Below are 19,083 nucleotides of genomic sequence, written 5' to 3'. Positions count from 1 at the left end.
TAGTGGTAGAAACCTAGTACTGCAGCAATACACAAGATTAATTAAGTGCCTTTGGTGCAGCATAGTTTGTGCTGATTCAGATCCATCTCTTACAAAACGGGGCCCTAGAGCTTTTAAACTTGTGGGTCTGTGAAGCATTCAAGACATCAGTTTGGCTCACCTGGTAAAATTTTTAGTTAAAACAACATGATTTAAGATCTTTTGAGTAGATGTAATGTAAATGGGATTATACAGAGAGATTTCAGACAGTGACACTCACTCTGTTGCATGCAGGGTCTTCGGCATGTATTCCACCACTGGATAAAGTCGTTCTGCTGCCTCATCATCACCTTGCAGCCAGTTGATAGCAACAACAATCGTGGAAGCCCACCACTTAGCTACTGGATCAGTGCCTATACATGTATTGAAGAGACAGCATTAAAATCATCAGAACTAGCACAGCATAGTCTGGTGTGGTACTAAGCCATAAAAATCAAAAGGATACTGGATTTAATACTGCTCTGCATGGAGTTATCTAATCTCAGGCCGAGTGATGATAGGGATGCAATAATTGTCATCAATGCCCGGACTTGGAAAATGGCCCGAAAATAGATTCAAGCACTTTGGTTTGCCTTCTCTTGCTGGAAAATGTAATGTGTATAGATGTTGTGCAAGGCCAAGATCAGGCACAGGCTTCGATACTGTTCAATGTCAAAGGGGCTGCTAATATTAACTGACTAGAGTCATACATGAACAATAGCCTCTTGGGTAAAGCAGGAGCATGCAGCAGTGTAACTGTAGAATCACTGTCCCTGATTTGTACGGTTCGGTACCACACTAGATGAAATGGAATTGTAATCAGCCTAATGACACTCAAGAGCCAAAGAAGGCAATATACAATTTAGAAGAGCATGTGTAGGCTGACCTGTGACAGTTGTCATACTGGAACTGATTGCACAGGTCTGTGTGGTAATTGCGGCAGCATCAGAGCAATCGTTCAGCAGCTGTAAGTATTCAAGAGCGTCTGAGAATTCACTGCAACAGAAAGTTGGGGGAATATTGTAAACATCTGCACAGGATCTTGCTCTATTCTGCAATAACATTTAATTTAATATACACAAGGTTACTAAATTACTATATAACTGAGATTGGACACAGACTTATGTAAAACTGAGTAATTGTATAATTCATGCAACACTGCTATTATATAATAGGTACAAGGAATGTCACATCTCTAAAACAGTGCATTATTCCTCTGTGAAACACTATTATTTATTAAATCCCTGACTGGAGTGGCAGACAAAACAACGCCCTTTTCTTTGCCTTCACATGCTGCAAAGACTGTGTCCATATAGTATCTGCAACAAGATTCAAACTCCAACAGCATAACTCCAGAAGGGTTTATACTGAAACCAAATAGAACATACTGACATGAAAAAGATAATGTTTGGGTGGAGGTACCCTTCCGACGTCTCAGCAGGTAAAGAAATGGCATTAAGCCACACTGAACAGGAAGTGCAGTTCTGAGTTGCTCATCTCAGCTAGACTGACGAGGCAGATAAGAGGACTAGAATTGGTCTCTGCACCCGTGGGTTAGGATCACTCCTGAGGTGTTCAGGTGCTCAACCTCCCAGCAGTGGTCACTGAGTCCATTTGACAAATGGTTCCAACACTGCTAGAAGCTCTCTGCTAGCTTGTTCATTCTTCATGCATGGGCCAAGTGAATGCACATTAAATGGATTTCTGGCCAAACTGCCTGTCACTGAAGCTTTACTACAACTTACTAAATATAAGAAATTGATGGAAATGCACTTTAAAAATCTTATAATATTGACCTGGCTTTTCACTTTTTCACCTTACATCCTCACTTCCTATCTCGCCAACTGCAATGTGTAACAACGCAGCACACTAGCAGATTACATGGAGTTGCTCACCCTCCCTCTCCCGTCACTTGCTTGCTGTTCTCTGGTTTGGCAATGCAATATAACGCTTTTTCCAGCAAATGCTCACGGAAAGCCTGAGTCACCTGAGCCAATGGGTCGACTAGAAGAGAAAAAATAAATAACTTAACACATTTAAAACACAATAATCAGTGGCTGATACTTTAAGGATTCTCGGCAGCAAGTTTTTGCTTTGGATCATTGTGGACAAAACCTTCAACCACCCCTTGTAATCACCTTCCCCCTGCCAATCATTCCTTTCGTGTTTATATTTTCTCTGCAAAGGTCTGTGTGTCATTTTCTACGTTAATGCCACTATGCAAATGGAAGTTGTTGTTATTATTACTGGCACAAATCTGGTATTTCCAGGGCTGAATATTTGCCCTCACTTCTTTCACATAGTTTTAATTCTGCTGTTCCTTTACTCTCTGATACCAAATCAAACATGATATGACAGTGTGTATTATAAAAAACAATGCTGGATTTATGAAGCAGGTCAGGCAACATATGTGGAACCTGGTGAAAGGTCATGACCTGAAACATTAACTCTGCTTCTCTCTCCACAGATGCTGCCTGACCTGAGTATTTCCTGCATTTTCTGTTTTATAACAAAAGGATTACCTGAGTTTCCAGTAATACTGTAAATGCTGTCTTTAGGGGTGCTTTTTACAGTCCAGTCTTCATCAACGAAGAATCTATGGCCTAGAGGGTGGCACAGCCATTTCATGGCAGGTGGTATGGTACCACTTTGGGACAGGCAGATCTGTCTGGCACTGCTCAGGAAGAAGCGCTACAATAGAATGGGAAATACAAACTTTAAATATGGGGAAGAACAATAACCAAATCAATCAACAAAACAGAAAATAACCTCCCTAGGAGCTACCAATTAAGTTTGAATAAAATGCTGAGTTAGCTGGTCTTTGCCAGACAGTGACAAGGGAAAAATCAATCAAAGTTTCTGCTCCCGATCACGATCCAGTAAAATCTGCTGCAAGATTACCTTATTTGGCTAAGAGCCCTCAGCTATGAAGTGCTGCTTTACCAACCCATCCTCTTGGTTGAGTAGCCTCTTGGCACTTCCTGTTTGGGCTGACTCATTAAATGTTAGTGTCTTTCGAAGTGCACACCCCATTATATGTCAGCGCCCTCAATGGGGACACAAGAAAATTTGAAGTGTTGAATTACACAAGAAGCTGTCATGTACCTAATATATATATCTCCATTAGACTCCACAACACTGTAAACCAACAGGGAGCATTTAATGAGGAGTGAAACCTTCCAATCTCTTTGTAATTATGATTATTTCTTTAATAGTTTACTGGAGGACTCTACAGGGAACCATTTACTGCATTCCTGTCACAGAGCCACTTTTTGGAAAGCAGAGTGGTGTCTTTGTTAAATTCCTCACCTTCTGCTGAGTTCCTGACATTAGCCAGGGAGACAGAGCAGAAAGCCAGCAGTTGAGAAACTCGTTAGGAGGAGGTGGAATTGGATAGGCATCTTTACTGGGCCTTGCAAGTCCCATGGCATCTGTCCCTTGACAAGGATTGGTCATGGGCTGGGAGCAAGTCTCTCCAACACTCAGCCACAGCAAGTGGGGCTGTGATGAGGGTGGGGAGGAAGGAATGGCTGTACACCTGATAGAATGGTATGCAATATCATAAACTTCTTCTAAAACACTAGATATCGCTGAGAAAATAAGAGCTTCTACTTTTAATAGCCAAATGCACAATGCTTGTCAGAAACATTAACAGGTGGGAAACTCAGCTATTACATTGCAAACAGAACAGAACTTTCACCATCATAATCTTTGTCGTGAAGTGTACACTTGCACAGAGCTGTACCAGGAAATAGATGGAGACAAGGTTATTTGTATCATTTCTGTTCACTTCCTGATCTGCTGCTCTACTGCTATTCTCCAGTTATAGCTCATACCTAGTTTCTTCACATTTGCCATGTTGTTCTGTACGTGTGAGAACCCATGTGCTATTTAATACATGCCTCCCAAAATGTTGCATGTAGAATGGTTACTCTAAAGTGCAGTGGCTACACTTATGCATGTATGTGTGGCAAGCATTTTGTGCAAGGATAAATGATTCAAACAGTACAGCATTTGAGTTGTCATATTCAAATTTTACATTTCTGGATTACTTTGCACACTTATCTTTTAAAGGCCACTTGCAGGTTGTTTAACATATGAAAGAAAAAGGTAGGTTAACCTTCAGCTAGAACCCTTAAGAAACACATTAGCCACAGAAAGATCTTTTTCTGCAATGTCACGGAGGTAAATAGGTTTGGCTCTAACTTTCTCCAATCGAGGGGATCCTCCTTCCCATAATTCAGTACAAAACATCTAATATTTACCTGAATATCACTAAGTATCATAACATTTTTAAAAAGTTATGGATGAGAAAAGATGGTCTTCCATTGCTCCAATTCCTCAACTCAACTTTGAGTAGATTAGCTCTTTCCAATTCTTCCTCAGTTCTCTGCCTGAAGGTAGGCCCAATCCACAGAATCACTAACTCCACCACAGGTAGAGCAAGGAGGTAGATCTCAAATCTACCCCAGCCGCAACAGGGATCAAACCCACAAGCTATCGGCAAATGTCTGATCCACATTGGCTGTCCAGTCAACTGAGCCAACTGGCACCCTCAAGGAGTCTGAGTTGCTGTGGCAATGTATGCTTTTACATGCATGTTGTAGTCCAGAGCTATGAATAGTGATGGTAAAGGTTCCAATTTTCTTTCCATCACATAGCTGACCAGGATTCTCTTTTGCGCTTACTGCCTGCCATTGGCATATGTTGGAAGGGTTTGCAGACTGATACTCAACCTGTCTGGCTGCATTATGATTTCAGCTTCCTTGGCCATCAAGTCCTGGAGTGGAACTTGGCCCTGGAGTTTATGGCTCAGAAGCAGGGATGCTACCCACTGCGCCACAAAACCTCCTCTCTTCCCAATACAACTTATGGATTTACTTTCCAATCATTTAAAGTTTTGTTGTCTGGTCCTACTGTCATACATTTTTGATTCTCTCCCATCTACTAGTTTACATTTCTCAAAGCTGGCTGCTCTTAATCGCCTTCTTTCTCTCTCAACCACCCAGGTATTAAAGCATTTCCAATCTTTAGTCAAAACTCATCTCCACTGCACTCGAGATCGGTCCAGCAGTTCCTGTCTGATACCCCTGCTGATCAGTTACTCAGAGGGATTTATTATGTATTTAGTGGGTTTTAACTTTAAAGTTTAAGTTTGATTTGTATTTCTGTATTTGTGTGTTAAGAAAAGGTCAAATTGAGTTTTAGTTTCACTTTAAAAAGGTGCTTGCATTTCTAATAGAGTTTTACGACTGTTGCACATAAGCTAAACAAACAAGAGTAGAGAAACTGGGCAGTTGCCTAGCATAGGGGTCTAGAGGGGCAGGCCCCTCCCACAGACACACACAGAAGAAACTAGAAACAGCATTTGATTTGGAAGCTGTTTGAGTTCAGTTGGTTTTGAAAGTAGCTGTCAGGAGAAACTGGAGCAAAGGGGAGAGATAGCCAGTCCCAAGCTAAAGAAAAGGCCCCGAGAATCCAGGGGAGTGTAACAGGAGGAAGTCCCAAGCAGACCTTCTAGTCAAAGGAAGGAACCTGGAAAAGGACTTAAGTGGAATTAAGAGTGAGGAACAGAGAAAGGCTTCAGGCTTAAAGAGATAAAGGCTTGTGAGAGGCCAGAAGGTCCAAAGAGACAGCTGAAGGTCTGTAACTGTTGCTATGGGAATGTGAAGCAGTGGTGGACTGTTGACAGCTGAGTCAGAGAGACAGTATGCTTGGAAGAAAGCTTGAATGCATGTGGTGACCCAGGGGAGGAGAATATCGGAAGGAGAGTTCGAAATCTTGGAGGTGAACCCTTGCGGAAGGTGTCTGAGAGAAAGTATCAGTTTGGAGAAGATTCCAAGGCGAGTTCTTGGAGAGTGGAAATTGGAAACCCTCGTGTGAAAGACGGAGCACAGTGAGACTGGTCGGCTAACAGTGTGACAAGTGTCTGGGGGTGGTGGGGGGCAAGGGTGGGTAAAGAGTTGAGGAGAGCTTCATAACATCTGGTTGAGGTGGCATCTGTCATTTGGTTTCATAGTGTTTCTGACCACAAGTCGCCAGTTGTTTTAGATGGACTGTGTATTTACTGTGAATCTTAAGAGTATAAGATAGTTTTTGTAACTTGTATTAACCTTACAAATCTGTATATATCTGTAAAAGGTATAGTTGTGGGTGAAGGAGTATTGTAATATAATTCATCTTTTCTTGTTGAATAAATGTTTTATTCTTTTGTTAAAAGTTCATCAGCTGTCTCATGACTCTGTTCAGTAGCTACCCCCCACGTATATAAGCAATTAAAAGTTTAAGATCTATCAAGCTGGATTCCACACTGGGATCAGGCTTGTCCAGGGGTAACATCAGCTGGGATCATAACATGATACATATAGCATAATGAGGGATTACTGCTGTAACCTTCCCTCCCACTACCATCCCCACAGGGGTCACCGGTCCGGCGGGAGACACACACACAAACCAGAAGGGTGCAATACACAGCAAACAGAAGCAGAAAATAGGAACCGTGGTTGTTTTTTTCCTCCATCTAGGTCAGGGGTTTCCCTCGCTTAACCCAACTAACTTAGTACCCATTGGGAATCTAGCCTCAAACTGTTTTTTTTCCAGTATAGGATTTTCTTTTCAATTCCAACAGGCTTGTTTTAGAGACAAGAAAAACAATGATTATCTAGGTGCTACTCACTGTCATGAAGTGAAGCCTCCTGTGCAAGCTGGTTTTGATCCGGATTGCTGCTGCCACATACATCTCTGCCATGGTAGCAACAGAGACAGCATCTCCGGCACATTCAGCAAGGTTCACCGCACTCAGAGCCATGTTAATTGCAGACAAGTGGCTACCACCCAGTTTGCCTGAGAGTTATGGGGAACAAAACAGCCATTAATAACAAATCCATGTGTGTGAATGAAGTAATACAGAAGAAACAACTGGGGAGATCACAAATTAAAATAAAAATACAAGTGGCTATCTCCACCATCGGCTGTTCTTGTGGGGTGGCAGTGATGCTCTGATGCCAAGCTACTCTCTATGCACTTCTACTAAGGCTGGAGCATGAGGACTAAAGTTCCAGTTTAATTCTAGCGGGAGGTCCAGGGTGACAGGCAGGCCCTCCAATACAATGCTTTACTCCAGAGGCTAGCGTCCTGGCACACAAATTATTAGTCTGCTGCAGGTACTTCATCTCTCACCAATAAAGCCAATAGTTTCTTGGAACAGCACATTCTGGAGCCAACCAGAGAACAGGCTATACTAGACCTGGTTTTGAGCAACAAGTTAGGGTTAATTGATAACCTCATAGTGAAGGCACCCCTAGGTAGCAGCGATCATAATATGATTGAACTTTATATTCATTTTGAGGGAGAAACGAGTGCGTCCAAGGCTAGTATTTTAAACTTAAATAAGGGCAATTATGAGGGCATGAAAGCAGAGCTAGCTAAAAAGTGAACTAGCAAATGAAGTTAAGGGATGTCAATAGAAGTTCAGTGGCAGACATTTCAAAGGGATATTTCAGAATACAGAATATATACATTCCAATGAGAAAGAGAAATTCCAAGGGGAGGGCCTACCATCCATGGTTAACTAAAAAAGTTAAAGACAGTATCAACAAAGAAAAAGCATATAATTACGCATAGACAGGTGGCAGGTCAGAAGATTGGAAAGAATATAAAGAACAGCAAAGAGTGACAAAAAAATTAAGGAGGGAAAAATTAGAGTATTAGAGAAAGCTAGCTAGAAAGATGGATAGTAAGAGTTTCCATAGATATTTAAATAAGAAAAAATAGTTAACAAAGTGAGCGTTGGTCCTATAGAGAGTGCGTCTGGGAAATTGATAATGGAAAGTAGGGAGATGGCAGACAAATTAAACAGGTATTTTGCTTCAGTCTTCACCATAGAGGACATAAGTAACTTCCTGGAATTAGCTGTAAATCAGGAAATGGAAGGGAGGGGGGGATTCGGGAAAATTACAATCACAAGGGAAATGGTATCGAGCAATTTGTTGGGGCTGTGGGCTGACAAATCCCCAGACTTCACCCTTGATTTCTTGAAAGAAGTGGCTAGTGAAATAATTGATGCATTGGTTTTAATTTTCCAAAAGTCCCTAGATTCGGGGAAGGTTCCATTAGATTGGAAAATAGCAAATATAACTCTTATATTCAAAAAGGGAGGGAGACAGTTAGCCTAACATCTGTCATAGGGAAAAAGATAGAAGCTATTCTTAAAGATTTTAAAGCAGGACACTTGGCAAAATTCAAGGCAATCAGGCAGAGTCAACATGGTTTTGTGAAAGGGAAATCATGTTTAACCAATTTATTGGAGTTCTTTGAAGGAATCACATGTGCTGTGGATAAAGGTGAACCAGTGGATGTACTGTACTTAGATTTCCAGAAGGCATTTGATAAAGTGCCACATCAAAGGTTATTGTAGAAAATAAAAGCTCATTGTGTAGGGGGTAACATATTGGCATGGATAGAAGATTGGCTAGCTAATAGTAAGCAGAGAGTTGGCATAAATGGGTCTTTTTCTGGTTGGCAGGATATGACAAGTGGTGTGCCACAGGAATCAGTGCTGGGGCCTCAACTTTTTACAATTTATATAAAATGACTTGGATTAAGGGACTGAAGGAATGGTTGCTAAATTTGCTGACATCACAAAGATAGGTAGGAAAGTAAGTTGTGAAGAGGACATAAGGAGGCTACATAGTGACATAGTTAATTGAGTGGGCAAAGATCTGGCTATTGGAGTATAATATGGGCAAATGCGAAATCGTTCATTTTGGCAAGAAGAATAAAAAAGATGATTACCTAAATGGTGAGAGATTGCAGAGCTCTGAGATTCAGAGGGATCTGGGTGTCCTAGTGCATGAATTACAAAAGGTTCGTATGCAGTTAATTAGGAAAGCTAATAGATTATCATTTATTGTGAGGGGAATTGATTACAAAAGTAGGGAGGTTATGCTTCAGTTGTACAGGGCATTGGTGAGACCACATCTAGAGTATTATGTACAGTACTGGTCTCCTTATTTAAAGAAAGATGTAAATGCATTAGAAACAGTTCAGAGAAGGTTTCCTAGAGTAATTATCAGGAATGGGCAGGTTGTCTTATGGAGGAAATGCTGGACAGGTTAGGGTTAGGGTTGCATCTGCTGGAATTTAGAAGAGTAAGAAGTGACTTAATTGAAACCTTTAAGATTCTGAAGGGTCTTGACAGGGTGGATGTGGAGAGGATATTTCCTCTTGTGGGAGAAACTAGAACTAGGGGTCATTGTTTAAAAATAAGGGGTTGCTCATTTAAGACAGAGATGAGGAGAAATTTTTTTCTCTTAGAGGGTCATGAGTCTTTGGAACTCTGTTTCCACTGCCTTTTGAGAAAGAGTCTTTGAATATTTTTAAGGCAGAGCTAGATAGATTCTTGATTAACAAGGGGGTGAAAGGTTAACAGGGGTAGGCAGGAATGTGGGGTTGAGGTTGCATTCAGATCAGCCATGATCTTATTGAATGGCGGATCAGGCTTGAGGGGCTGAGTAGCCTACTTCTGCTCCCAATTCATATGTAGTAGCTGGCAATCACTTTCTTTAGGCCCTGGTATTACATATGGAAAGGGAGCAGATAATCCATTTGTAAATCATCTTTTCAATGGGACAAACTCATTTAGCAGATAAATTACCTCCCTTGCCCCAGCTGTGCTTTAACCATGTGGGTACATTCAATTTTTTACAGTGAAATTATTGTTGCAACACTGGCATCAATATCCTTTTCTGGTTTTTGGGACACCAGGAAACTTAGGAACACACTTGGCAGTTCATCAACCCACTGAACTACCAGACTAGGTGTAGGCCTGGGTTTCCCTCCTGCCAGGTCACTCCAATGAGGTCGATTATAGAATCAATCCTTTTGTAATCCAGATTAACTTCACTACAAACAGCAAAGAGGGGGTGAGGCAGAGAAATGATTTCAAACTAACTTGCAACCTTTTCTAGAGCCACCCAACATCAGGAGACAGTTTGTAACATTGTTTCTTTGGGTCCATTTAAAATTGTACCTCCTCAAAGGTCTGAAAGTCACCTATAAAATTGATATGTTTTATAAAACAAATTCCTGGTAATATGGCTATTTTCTTCTATAATACAGGAGAAATATCTCAATCAAATGATCGCCCACTCCTAAACTTTTCTAGAAGACTTTTTTTGTTTTAAAAAAAAACAACATACTGGTTGGCAGTACAATGAACTATGGAGGAGGAGGAATGTAGGTTAGAATTCTTCCCCACTTCCTGATCACTCCACTGAAGCTTCAACACCAGGGAAGTTGCTACGGGAAGATGCTAAGCGGCTCGAGCGGAGAGGCAGGCAGGAGACTGAAAAAAAGCACGAGAAAACAAATAGTGACATCACAGCAAAGAAGGAATTTGATTGGTTGGTGAGTACGTAGCAAGTGGTTAAGGTTTATTCTATTCCTCAGGTTTAAAATAGTATAGGCACTGTACTTTTGTACGTTGATTGGCTGGTAAGTGCTTAGCATTAGGGACAGTGCGTTAATAGCCAGCTTAGGACACAGGAGTTAAGGTAGATCTATAAATAAAAAAGAACAAAAGCTTTAATATTAAAATAAAATAATTAAAATAAACATCTAAAACACATACCTGTGTAGTTAAGAAAGTACAACTTTTGGTGGTCAGTGGTACTAACATTTAATAAACACAGTAAATTGTAGCATAGATAGGAATTACTCCAAGTTAATTAAGAAAATTATTAAATTAAATTAACTAAATAACATAAGTAACAATGGCAGGACAGGTATTATGATGCAGCTGTGAAATTTGGGATCTTTTGGACACCAAGGCGATCCAGGACAAACAGGTCTGCAGAGAGTCTAAGCAGCTAAAGGAATTTTGCATCAGGATTATTGATCTGGAAGCCAAACTGCAGACACTGCATGACATAAGGGTAAATACCTGTAACAATTTCTTCCAGAAGACAGTCACACTGCTTAGAATAGGATTGTCTGAAGTGAGGGACAGGAGGATGTGACCATGAGTGAGGCAGGCAAAGTGACTGAGCAGACTGTAGTGGAGAAGCCTCAGACTTTGCAACTGTCAAACAGGTGTAAAGTGCTCACAACCTGTGTGGACAAAAGTGATGTCTGCAAGGTGGATGTGAAGGCCGGCTATGGCACCATGGTACAGGAAGCAGTTCAAAAGGGAGGAGTAGACAGGAATGTAGTTGTAGTAGAGGACAGTGTAGTGAGGGGGATAGATGCTGTTCTCTGCAGCAAAGAGCAAGAGTCCAGGAGGCTGTGCTGCCTGCCCAGTGCCAGGGTTCAGGACATCTGGTCAGGGCTGGAGAGGAACCTGCAGTGAGAGGGGAGGATCCAGTGGTCATAGTCCATATAGGTACCAATGACATAGGCAGGACAAGGAAAGAGGTTCTGCATAGTCAGTATGAAGAGCTAGGTACCAAATTAAGTAGCAGAACCTCAAAAGTAACAATCTCTGGATTACTACTTGAGCCACATGCAAATTGGCATAAGGCAAATAAGATTAGAGAGATGAATGCGTGGCTCAAAGACTGGTGCAGGAGAAGTGGCTTTCGGTTTATGGGGCACTGGCACCAGTACTGAGGAAAGTGTGGGCTGTACCATTGGGACAGTCAACACCTGAGCCATGCTTGGGATGAGTGTTCTTGCGAATCGTAAAACTTGGGACGAAGAAAAGATTTTTAAACTAAATAGTGCGGACAAGGGATCAAATGTGAGAAGATGTGGTATATCAAAGAGTAGCGACAAGGTAAGAGAGGAAAGGTATTAATATGGGAAATGATAAGCAGACCATGACAGGAAAGGACAGAGTACAAGTCTGAGAGAAGCCAACAGATAATGCTAGAGGTTACAAAAATAATAAAAGGACAAAACTTAAAGCTCTGCACCTGAATGCACATCGCATTTGAAACAAAACAGATGAACTGATACATCGTACTCATTTATCTCTATTTCCACTAATAGCCATTACAGAGACATGGCTACAAGCTGGGATAGGTTGGACCTAAACATGAAGGGCATGTGACTTTTAGGAAGGATAGGAAGTTAGCAAAAGGCAGAGGGGTGGCTCTGTTAATTAAAGACGACATTAAGACAATTGAGAGGGATGGCCTAAGTTCAGGAAACCAGAATATAGAAGCGATTTGGGTAAAAACAAGGAATGATAAAGGCTAGTCGTTGCTTGTGGGAGTGGTGTACAGGCCCCCTAACAGTAATCACATGGTAGGACAGGATATCAAAGAAGAAATAGTGGGAGTTTTTTTAGAAAGGTTTGGCTATTATCATGGGGGATTTTAATTTACATATAGACTGGAACAACCAGATGGGCAAAGGGAGCATAGATGACGAATTCAGAGAATATTTTCCGGATAATTTTTTTAAGAACAGCATGTTCTGGAGCCAACCAGGGCGCAGGCTACACTAGGCCTGGTATTGTGCAATGAGATAGGAGTAATTCATGACCTCATAGCAAGGGCACCCCTGGGTAGCAGTGATTACAATATGTTTGAGTTTTACATTCAGTTTGAGGGAGAGAAGACTGGGTCTAAGACTAGTATTTTAAACTTAAATAAAGGGCAATTACGAGGGCATGAAAACAGAGCTAGCGAATGTGAACTGGCAATTTAGGTTAAGGGATAGGTCAATAGAGATGCAGTGGCAGATATTTGGGGGATACATCAGAATACACAGAATAGACACATTCCAAAGTGGAGGGATCCATCATCCATGGTTAACTAAAACAATTAAATGTAGTATCAAACTTAAAGAAAAAGCATATACTTGCGCAAAGGTGAGTGGCAGGTCAGAAGATTGGACAGAATATTAATCTTTTAGTCATTCTTTACTTTTTTTTTAAAAATGAGAGAATAGTTAGAGTACGACAGAAAGCAAGCCAGAAACATAGACAAATAGTAAGAATTTCTATAGAGATTTAGAAAAGAAACGAGTTAACAAAGTGAACGTTGGTCCTATACAAAGTAAGTTTGAGGAATTAATAATGGAAAATAAGGAGGTGGCACATGAATTGAATAGGCATTTTGCATCGGTCTTCACTATAGAGGATACAAGTAACATCCAAGAAATAGCTATAAATCAGGAATTGGAAGGGAGGGAGGAACTCAAGAAAATTACAATCACCAGGCAAGTGGTACCTAACAAATTAATTAGAACTGCCAAGTTGAAAAGTCCCCGGGCCCTGATGGATTTCATCCTAGGGTCTTAAAAGAAGTGGCTAGTGAGATAGTTCATGCATTGATTTTAATTTTCCAAAATTCACTAGATTCAGGGAAGGTTCCATTAGTTTGGAAAATAGTTAATGTAACTCCTTTATTCAAAAAGGATCGGAGACAGAAAGCAGGAAACCATAGGCAAGTTAGCTAAACGTCTGTCATAGGGAAATGTTAGAATTTTTTATTAAAGGCATTCCAAAAGGGCACTTTGATAAATTCAAGGTAATCAGGCAGAGTCAATATGGTTTTGTGGCACAGAAATCATGTTTAACCAATTTACTGGAGTTCTTTGAGGAAGTAACATTTGCTCTGGATAAAGGGGAACCTGTGGGTGTACTGTATTTAGATCTCCAGAATGCATTTGATAAGGTGCCACATCAAAGGTTATCACGGAAAATAAAAGTTCATGTTGCAGGCGGTAACATATTGGCATGGATAGAAGATTGGTTAGCTAACAGGAAACAGCAAGCAGACATAAATGGGTCATTTTCTGGTTGGCAGGATGTAACAAATGGTGTGCCACAGAGATCAGTGCTGGGGTCTCAACTCTTCACAATTTATATAAATGATTTCGATGAAAGGACCGATGGTATGGTGGCTAAATTTGCTGATGACACAAAAATAGGTAAGAAAGTAAGTTGTGAAGAAGAACAAGGAGGCTACAAAAAGGAGATAGATTAGGTGAATGGGTAAAGATCTGGCAAATGGGGTATAATGTAAGAAAATGTGAGGTTGTCCGTTTTGGCAGGGCGAATGAAAAGAGGCAGATTATCTAAATGGTGAGAGATTGCAGAGCTGAAATGCAAAGGGACCTGGGTGTCCCAGTGCATAAATCACAAAAGGTTAGTATGCAGATGCAACAAGTAATTAGCAATGTTAATAGAACGTTATCATTTATTGCAAGGGGAATTGAATACAAGAGTTGGGAAGTTATGCTTCAGTTACATAGGGCATTGGCGAGACCACACCTGGAGTACTGTGTACAGTATTGGTCGTCTTATTTAAAGAAAGATGTAAATGCATTAGAAGCAGTTCAGAGAAGGTTTGCTAGAGTAATACCTGGAATGGGTGGGTTGTCTTCTGAGGAAAGGCTTACAGGTTAGGCTTGTATCGCAGGAGTTTAAAAAGAGTAAAAGGCAACTTGATTGAAACATATAAAATCCTGAGGGGACTTGGCAGGGTGAACGTGGAAAGGATGTTTCCTCTTGTGGGAGAATCTAGAACTCGAGGTCCACTGTTTCAAAATAAGGGGTCACCCATTTAGGATTGAGCTGAGGAAAAAATTCTCTCAGAGGGTTGAGACTTTGGAATTTTGCCTCAACCAGTTTTTGAGGAAGAGAGCCCTTTGAATACCTTTAAGGCAGAGGTAGAGAGATTCTTGATAAGCAAGGGAGTGAAAGGTTATCAGGGATAGGCAGGAACGTGAGGTTAAAGTCAGATCAGCCATGATCTTATTGAATGGTGGAATAGGCTCGAGAGCCGAGGTCCACTCCCAATTCGTATGTTCGTATGGCAGCAAAGGTTGACCATCATTTTGGCCAGCTGTCTGGGTTGTGCAGCCCAGCAAGAGACCAATGACAAAAAGTAAAGGGATCCATACTCACTTTAAAAAAAAATGCAAAGTGCAGTTATTGAATTGCCAGCCCTTGGCTGTCCGTCTGATTTACTATGTACAATTCTGACTCCCTACTCAATGGAAGGAGGCCACCAAGTACCAAGGAGGGCAGCACTTCTGTTGTCCCAATAATACATTAAAACACAGCCCCGTCTGCTCTCTTAGATGGATGCAAAAGATCCCATAGCATACGTCATCTATCTCTGTTGCTTCTGGGACAGTCTGCTACCTCTCCTACATTAGAAAAGTGATAACACTTCACAAAGAACGTCATTGGGTGTCAAGCATTGTGGGCAGTCCCGATGCCATACAAGGATACATACACACACGCACACACGCATTTACAGCAGGGATCATTGAACAGTAAACATGAATGGGAAGCCTAATGGACTTTTAAATCTCCTCACTCCAACTTTACCAAGGCCAGCTGTAGCACTGCAAGTGATATTCTAACCTGGACTTTTGAATTCACTAGACCAGGACTCTGTAGTGCAGGAATAGCATTATTACCAACCCAGTTTTGATGTTATTTAGAACCTTGTGAATGGATGCAGCACCCAGTGATGCAAAACAGTTGTCAGTTCTATTCTCTCTCGTGTTGTGAAATACTGAAACTTTCTGGTTGTCAAATGTTTGCAGCACCAACTGCAGAAGCTAATCTAGAGCAACACTATTTTCTTTGCTTACAGGACAATAAATGCAAATGTTGCTATTTCAAAAGGCTTTCAATTTTATACAGAACACACACCAGTCATGTGGAGCTGTTGCAGCTTGTGATAGACCAGTGCTGCATCCCGGGTGCTCTTCCTCATGTCATCCTTCAGCTCCTTGTTCTGCCTGAAGCCTCCAGCCCGTGCTGCAAACCAGCGCCCGACCCACAGCCGTTGCAGAATGTGCCGGGTTACATTCCACATCAGGCTGCAGGCAAAGTCCAAGTTAGATGTAGGCAGAGGACGCCCCAATGCCTTCAAACAGGTCCGGAGATTCTGGGAAGCTTGAGCAAAATCTCCCTGGCATAAATAGAAGGAGGAAAACACACTTTCTACTAAGATTTCAAAACATTAATTCTCTTTTTAAGAAATAAATCTCCAATTTTCTCCCCATCTCAACTGAAACCAGTTGATTCTGTTGATGTGCAGTTTCATGGGTGCTGGAATCCCTCCAAGTGAACATTCTTCACACTTGAAAATATTGGGTTTTTTGGAGGAAGATACATATCAAAAAAAATACATATATTGTGCCTAAATTTAAATATTAATTTTTTATAACGCCCACAACTAACTAATTTCCTCAGACCTGACTGACGCCATACTGTAGATGAGAGATATCGTTTCCATAACCGAATGCATCTTAGGCTTTTTGTCTGATGTGTATCCATGGGGTAAAATTAGTTGCTTAAAATTTATGAAATGATTCAAGGCAGCAATCTTCAAAGAAAATATTGCTGGTGACAATTAAGCAACGATAAATTTAAATTTACATGCAGGAGCAAGGCCACAGGCTAGACAGCAGAATTATCTTCGTGTGGACTTTTGGAGAGCTGCACTTGAAAATGTTATTCTTGTTGACTTATGTCAACTTCATGAATTTAACCAAACATTACAATCTTATTCCAGAGAAAAGAAAAAGTAGTATTGTACCTAGTGAATGCTAAATCTGTACTTGCCTCAATTCCACTTCATTCTCAATTTTAATTCATTCACAGGATGTGGGCTTTGCTGGCTGGACCAGCATTTATTGCTCGTCCCTAGTTGTCCTTGAGAAGGTGGTGGTGAGCTGCCTTCTTGAACTGCTGCAGTCCATGTGTTGTAGGTACACCCACAGTGCTGTTAAGAAGGGAGTTCCAGGATTTTGACCCAGCGACAGTGAAGTAATGGTGATATATTTCCAAGTCAGGATGGTGAGTGACTTAGAGGAGAATTTCCAGGTGGTGGTGTCCCCATCTATCTGCTGCCCATACCTTCTAGATGGTAGTGGTCGTGGGTTTGGAAGGTGCTGTCTAAGAAGCCTTGGTGAATTCCTGCAGCGCATCTTGTAGATAGTACACTGTGCTGCTACTGTGTGTCGGTGGTGGAGGGAGTGAATGTTTGTGGATGTGGTGCCAATCAAGTGGGCTGCTTTGTCCTAGATGACGTGAAGCTTCTTGAGTGTTGTGGGAGCTGCACTCATCCTAGCAAGTGGGGAGTATTCCATCTTACTCCTGATTTGTGTCTTGTAGATGGTGGATAGGCTTTGGGGAGTCAGGAGGCGAGTTACTCGTCACAGGATTCCTAGTCTCTGACCTGCTCTTGTAGCCACTGTATTTATATGGCTAGTTTAGTTCAGTTTCTGGTCAATGATAACCCCCCCCCCAGGATGTTGACAGTGGGGGATTCAGTGATGGTAATGCCATTGAACGTCAATGGGCGATGGTTAGATTCTCTCTTGTTGGAGATGGTCATTGCCTAAGCACTTGTGGCGTGAATGTTACTTGCCACTTGTCTGCCCAATCCTGGCTATTGTCCAGGACTTTCCGAATTTTGAAAATGGACTGCTACAGTATCTGAGGATGGTGCTGAACATCGTGCAGTCAGCAGCAAACATCCCCACTTCTGACCTTATGATGTAAGGAAGGTCATTGATGAAGCAGCTGAAGATGGTTGGGCTGAGAACACTACCCCAAGGAACTCCTGTAGTGATGTCCTGGAGCTGAAATGACTGACCTCCAACAACCACAACCATCTTCCTTTGTACTATGTATGACTCCAACCAGTGGAGAGTTTTACCCCCGATTCCCATTGACTCCAGTTTTGCTCAGGCTCCTTGATGCCACACTGGGTCAAATGCGGCCTTGATGTCAAAGGCAGTCACTCTCACTACACCTCAGGAGTTCAGCTCTTTTGTCCATGTTTGAACCAAAGCAATTTCACCAAAAAAAAGGGACATGTCAAACCCAAATCTTTAACTTATCCACAGTAAATAATTCTTACCCTTGCTAGGTCCAGATCAGCCTGCTTGCGATGCCTCCAGAACAGGACAGATGATTCAGAGTGCAGCCTAGTAACTGGTTCACCATAGACAAAGATCTTAACAAATACGAACAGGACAATTATCCCATTAATTAACCAGAGGGTCAATGTTGGCCAGATCCAACCAAACCAGCTAGAAGTATCTGCCAGAAAGAACAAAAAAAAATTAACAAATTTATTTGCTAGGCAGTGGGGTTACTTCCAATAGCAGTAACTTAAGGTGTCACTGAACAAAAACAAATCAAAGAGTCATTTGGGCCCATCAGGGCAACTTCTTTAATGAAGGAGAATGTATGCCATCACTTACTTTAACCCATCTATGTAACCACGGAAGAAAAATCTGCACAAATATTCCCCAATTCCACACCCCCCCCACACCCCCCCCCACACACACACACACACACACACACACACACACACACACACACACACACACACACACACACACACACACACACACACACACACACACACACACACACACACACACACACACACACACACACACACACACACACACACAAAGGTTGAGGACAAAAATGCTTAATATTCACATCTCCACCACTCAATCCTGATTTTCTGTTGCCGTCACAGATAACATACCAACAACACATGAATCACCGTTACAAGGTGTGTTTGCTGAATTTAGTCTGCAAAGGCAGAAAAGGGACAGACTTTGATTCAACTCTGTATTACGTGAAAAGGGAGGCTGAAATCAAAGAGGTTGTTTTTTCCAAATTCTTACCGTCACTCTTTTAAATTGTCTAATGGTAGACAACAGGAAAGATGTACAATTAAATGCTGATGGACGTATAGAGGAAAATCAGGATGCAACTGGCAAGAAGACTCAACTTAAACTGCTGTTCTCAATTGTCAACTATTGGAGGCTTACAAAACTATGTTGACCGGGACCTGGACAATGCATTTGTAAGGCATTTACATTAAAACTAGCTGCAGTACAAGTTTTATCTTTATCATGATATAACAAGTCATAGGGATTGCAAATCTTCTCTTTTACTGGAAACACAAATCAAATCCATTCTTTTAACACTGGGAACAGTCAAAAGTTTTTAAATTGATAGGATAATATGTGATGCTGAGGATTAGAACATTATATTCAATAACACACAACAAAGACTGATAGAGGTTTGAATTGCACTCCAAGGCATTCCTCCTGATCTGAAGTGGA

At 41.4% G+C, this 19,083-nt stretch overlaps 1 protein-coding gene across 2 annotated transcripts in view; it reads right to left on the bottom strand.

The window, feature by feature from the left end:
- srebf1 (sterol regulatory element binding transcription factor 1) overlaps positions 1-19,083 on the bottom strand; it is a 48,821-nt gene that overhangs the window by 8,357 nt on the left and 21,381 nt on the right. For both annotated transcript variants that reach the window (XM_078558533.1, XM_078558534.1), the window contains exons 9-15: positions 17,856-18,037; positions 15,635-15,896; positions 6,695-6,861; positions 2,541-2,709; positions 1,914-2,022; positions 905-1,014; positions 260-392 (exon numbers count right to left, since the gene is read on the bottom strand). In XM_078558533.1, the coding sequence (XP_078414659.1) occupies positions 260-392; positions 905-1,014; positions 1,914-2,022; positions 2,541-2,709; positions 6,695-6,861; positions 15,635-15,896; positions 17,856-18,037 (1,132 nt within the window). The remainder of the gene's footprint in view (positions 1-259; positions 393-904; positions 1,015-1,913; positions 2,023-2,540; positions 2,710-6,694; positions 6,862-15,634; positions 15,897-17,855; positions 18,038-19,083) is intronic.

Source organism: Cetorhinus maximus, chromosome 15 (genome assembly GCF_964194155.1).
Source record: "Cetorhinus maximus chromosome 15, sCetMax3.hap1.1, whole genome shotgun sequence".
NCBI lineage: Eukaryota > Metazoa > Chordata > Chondrichthyes > Lamniformes > Cetorhinidae > Cetorhinus > Cetorhinus maximus.
This window is presented reverse-complemented; position numbering and strand designations above follow the sequence as displayed.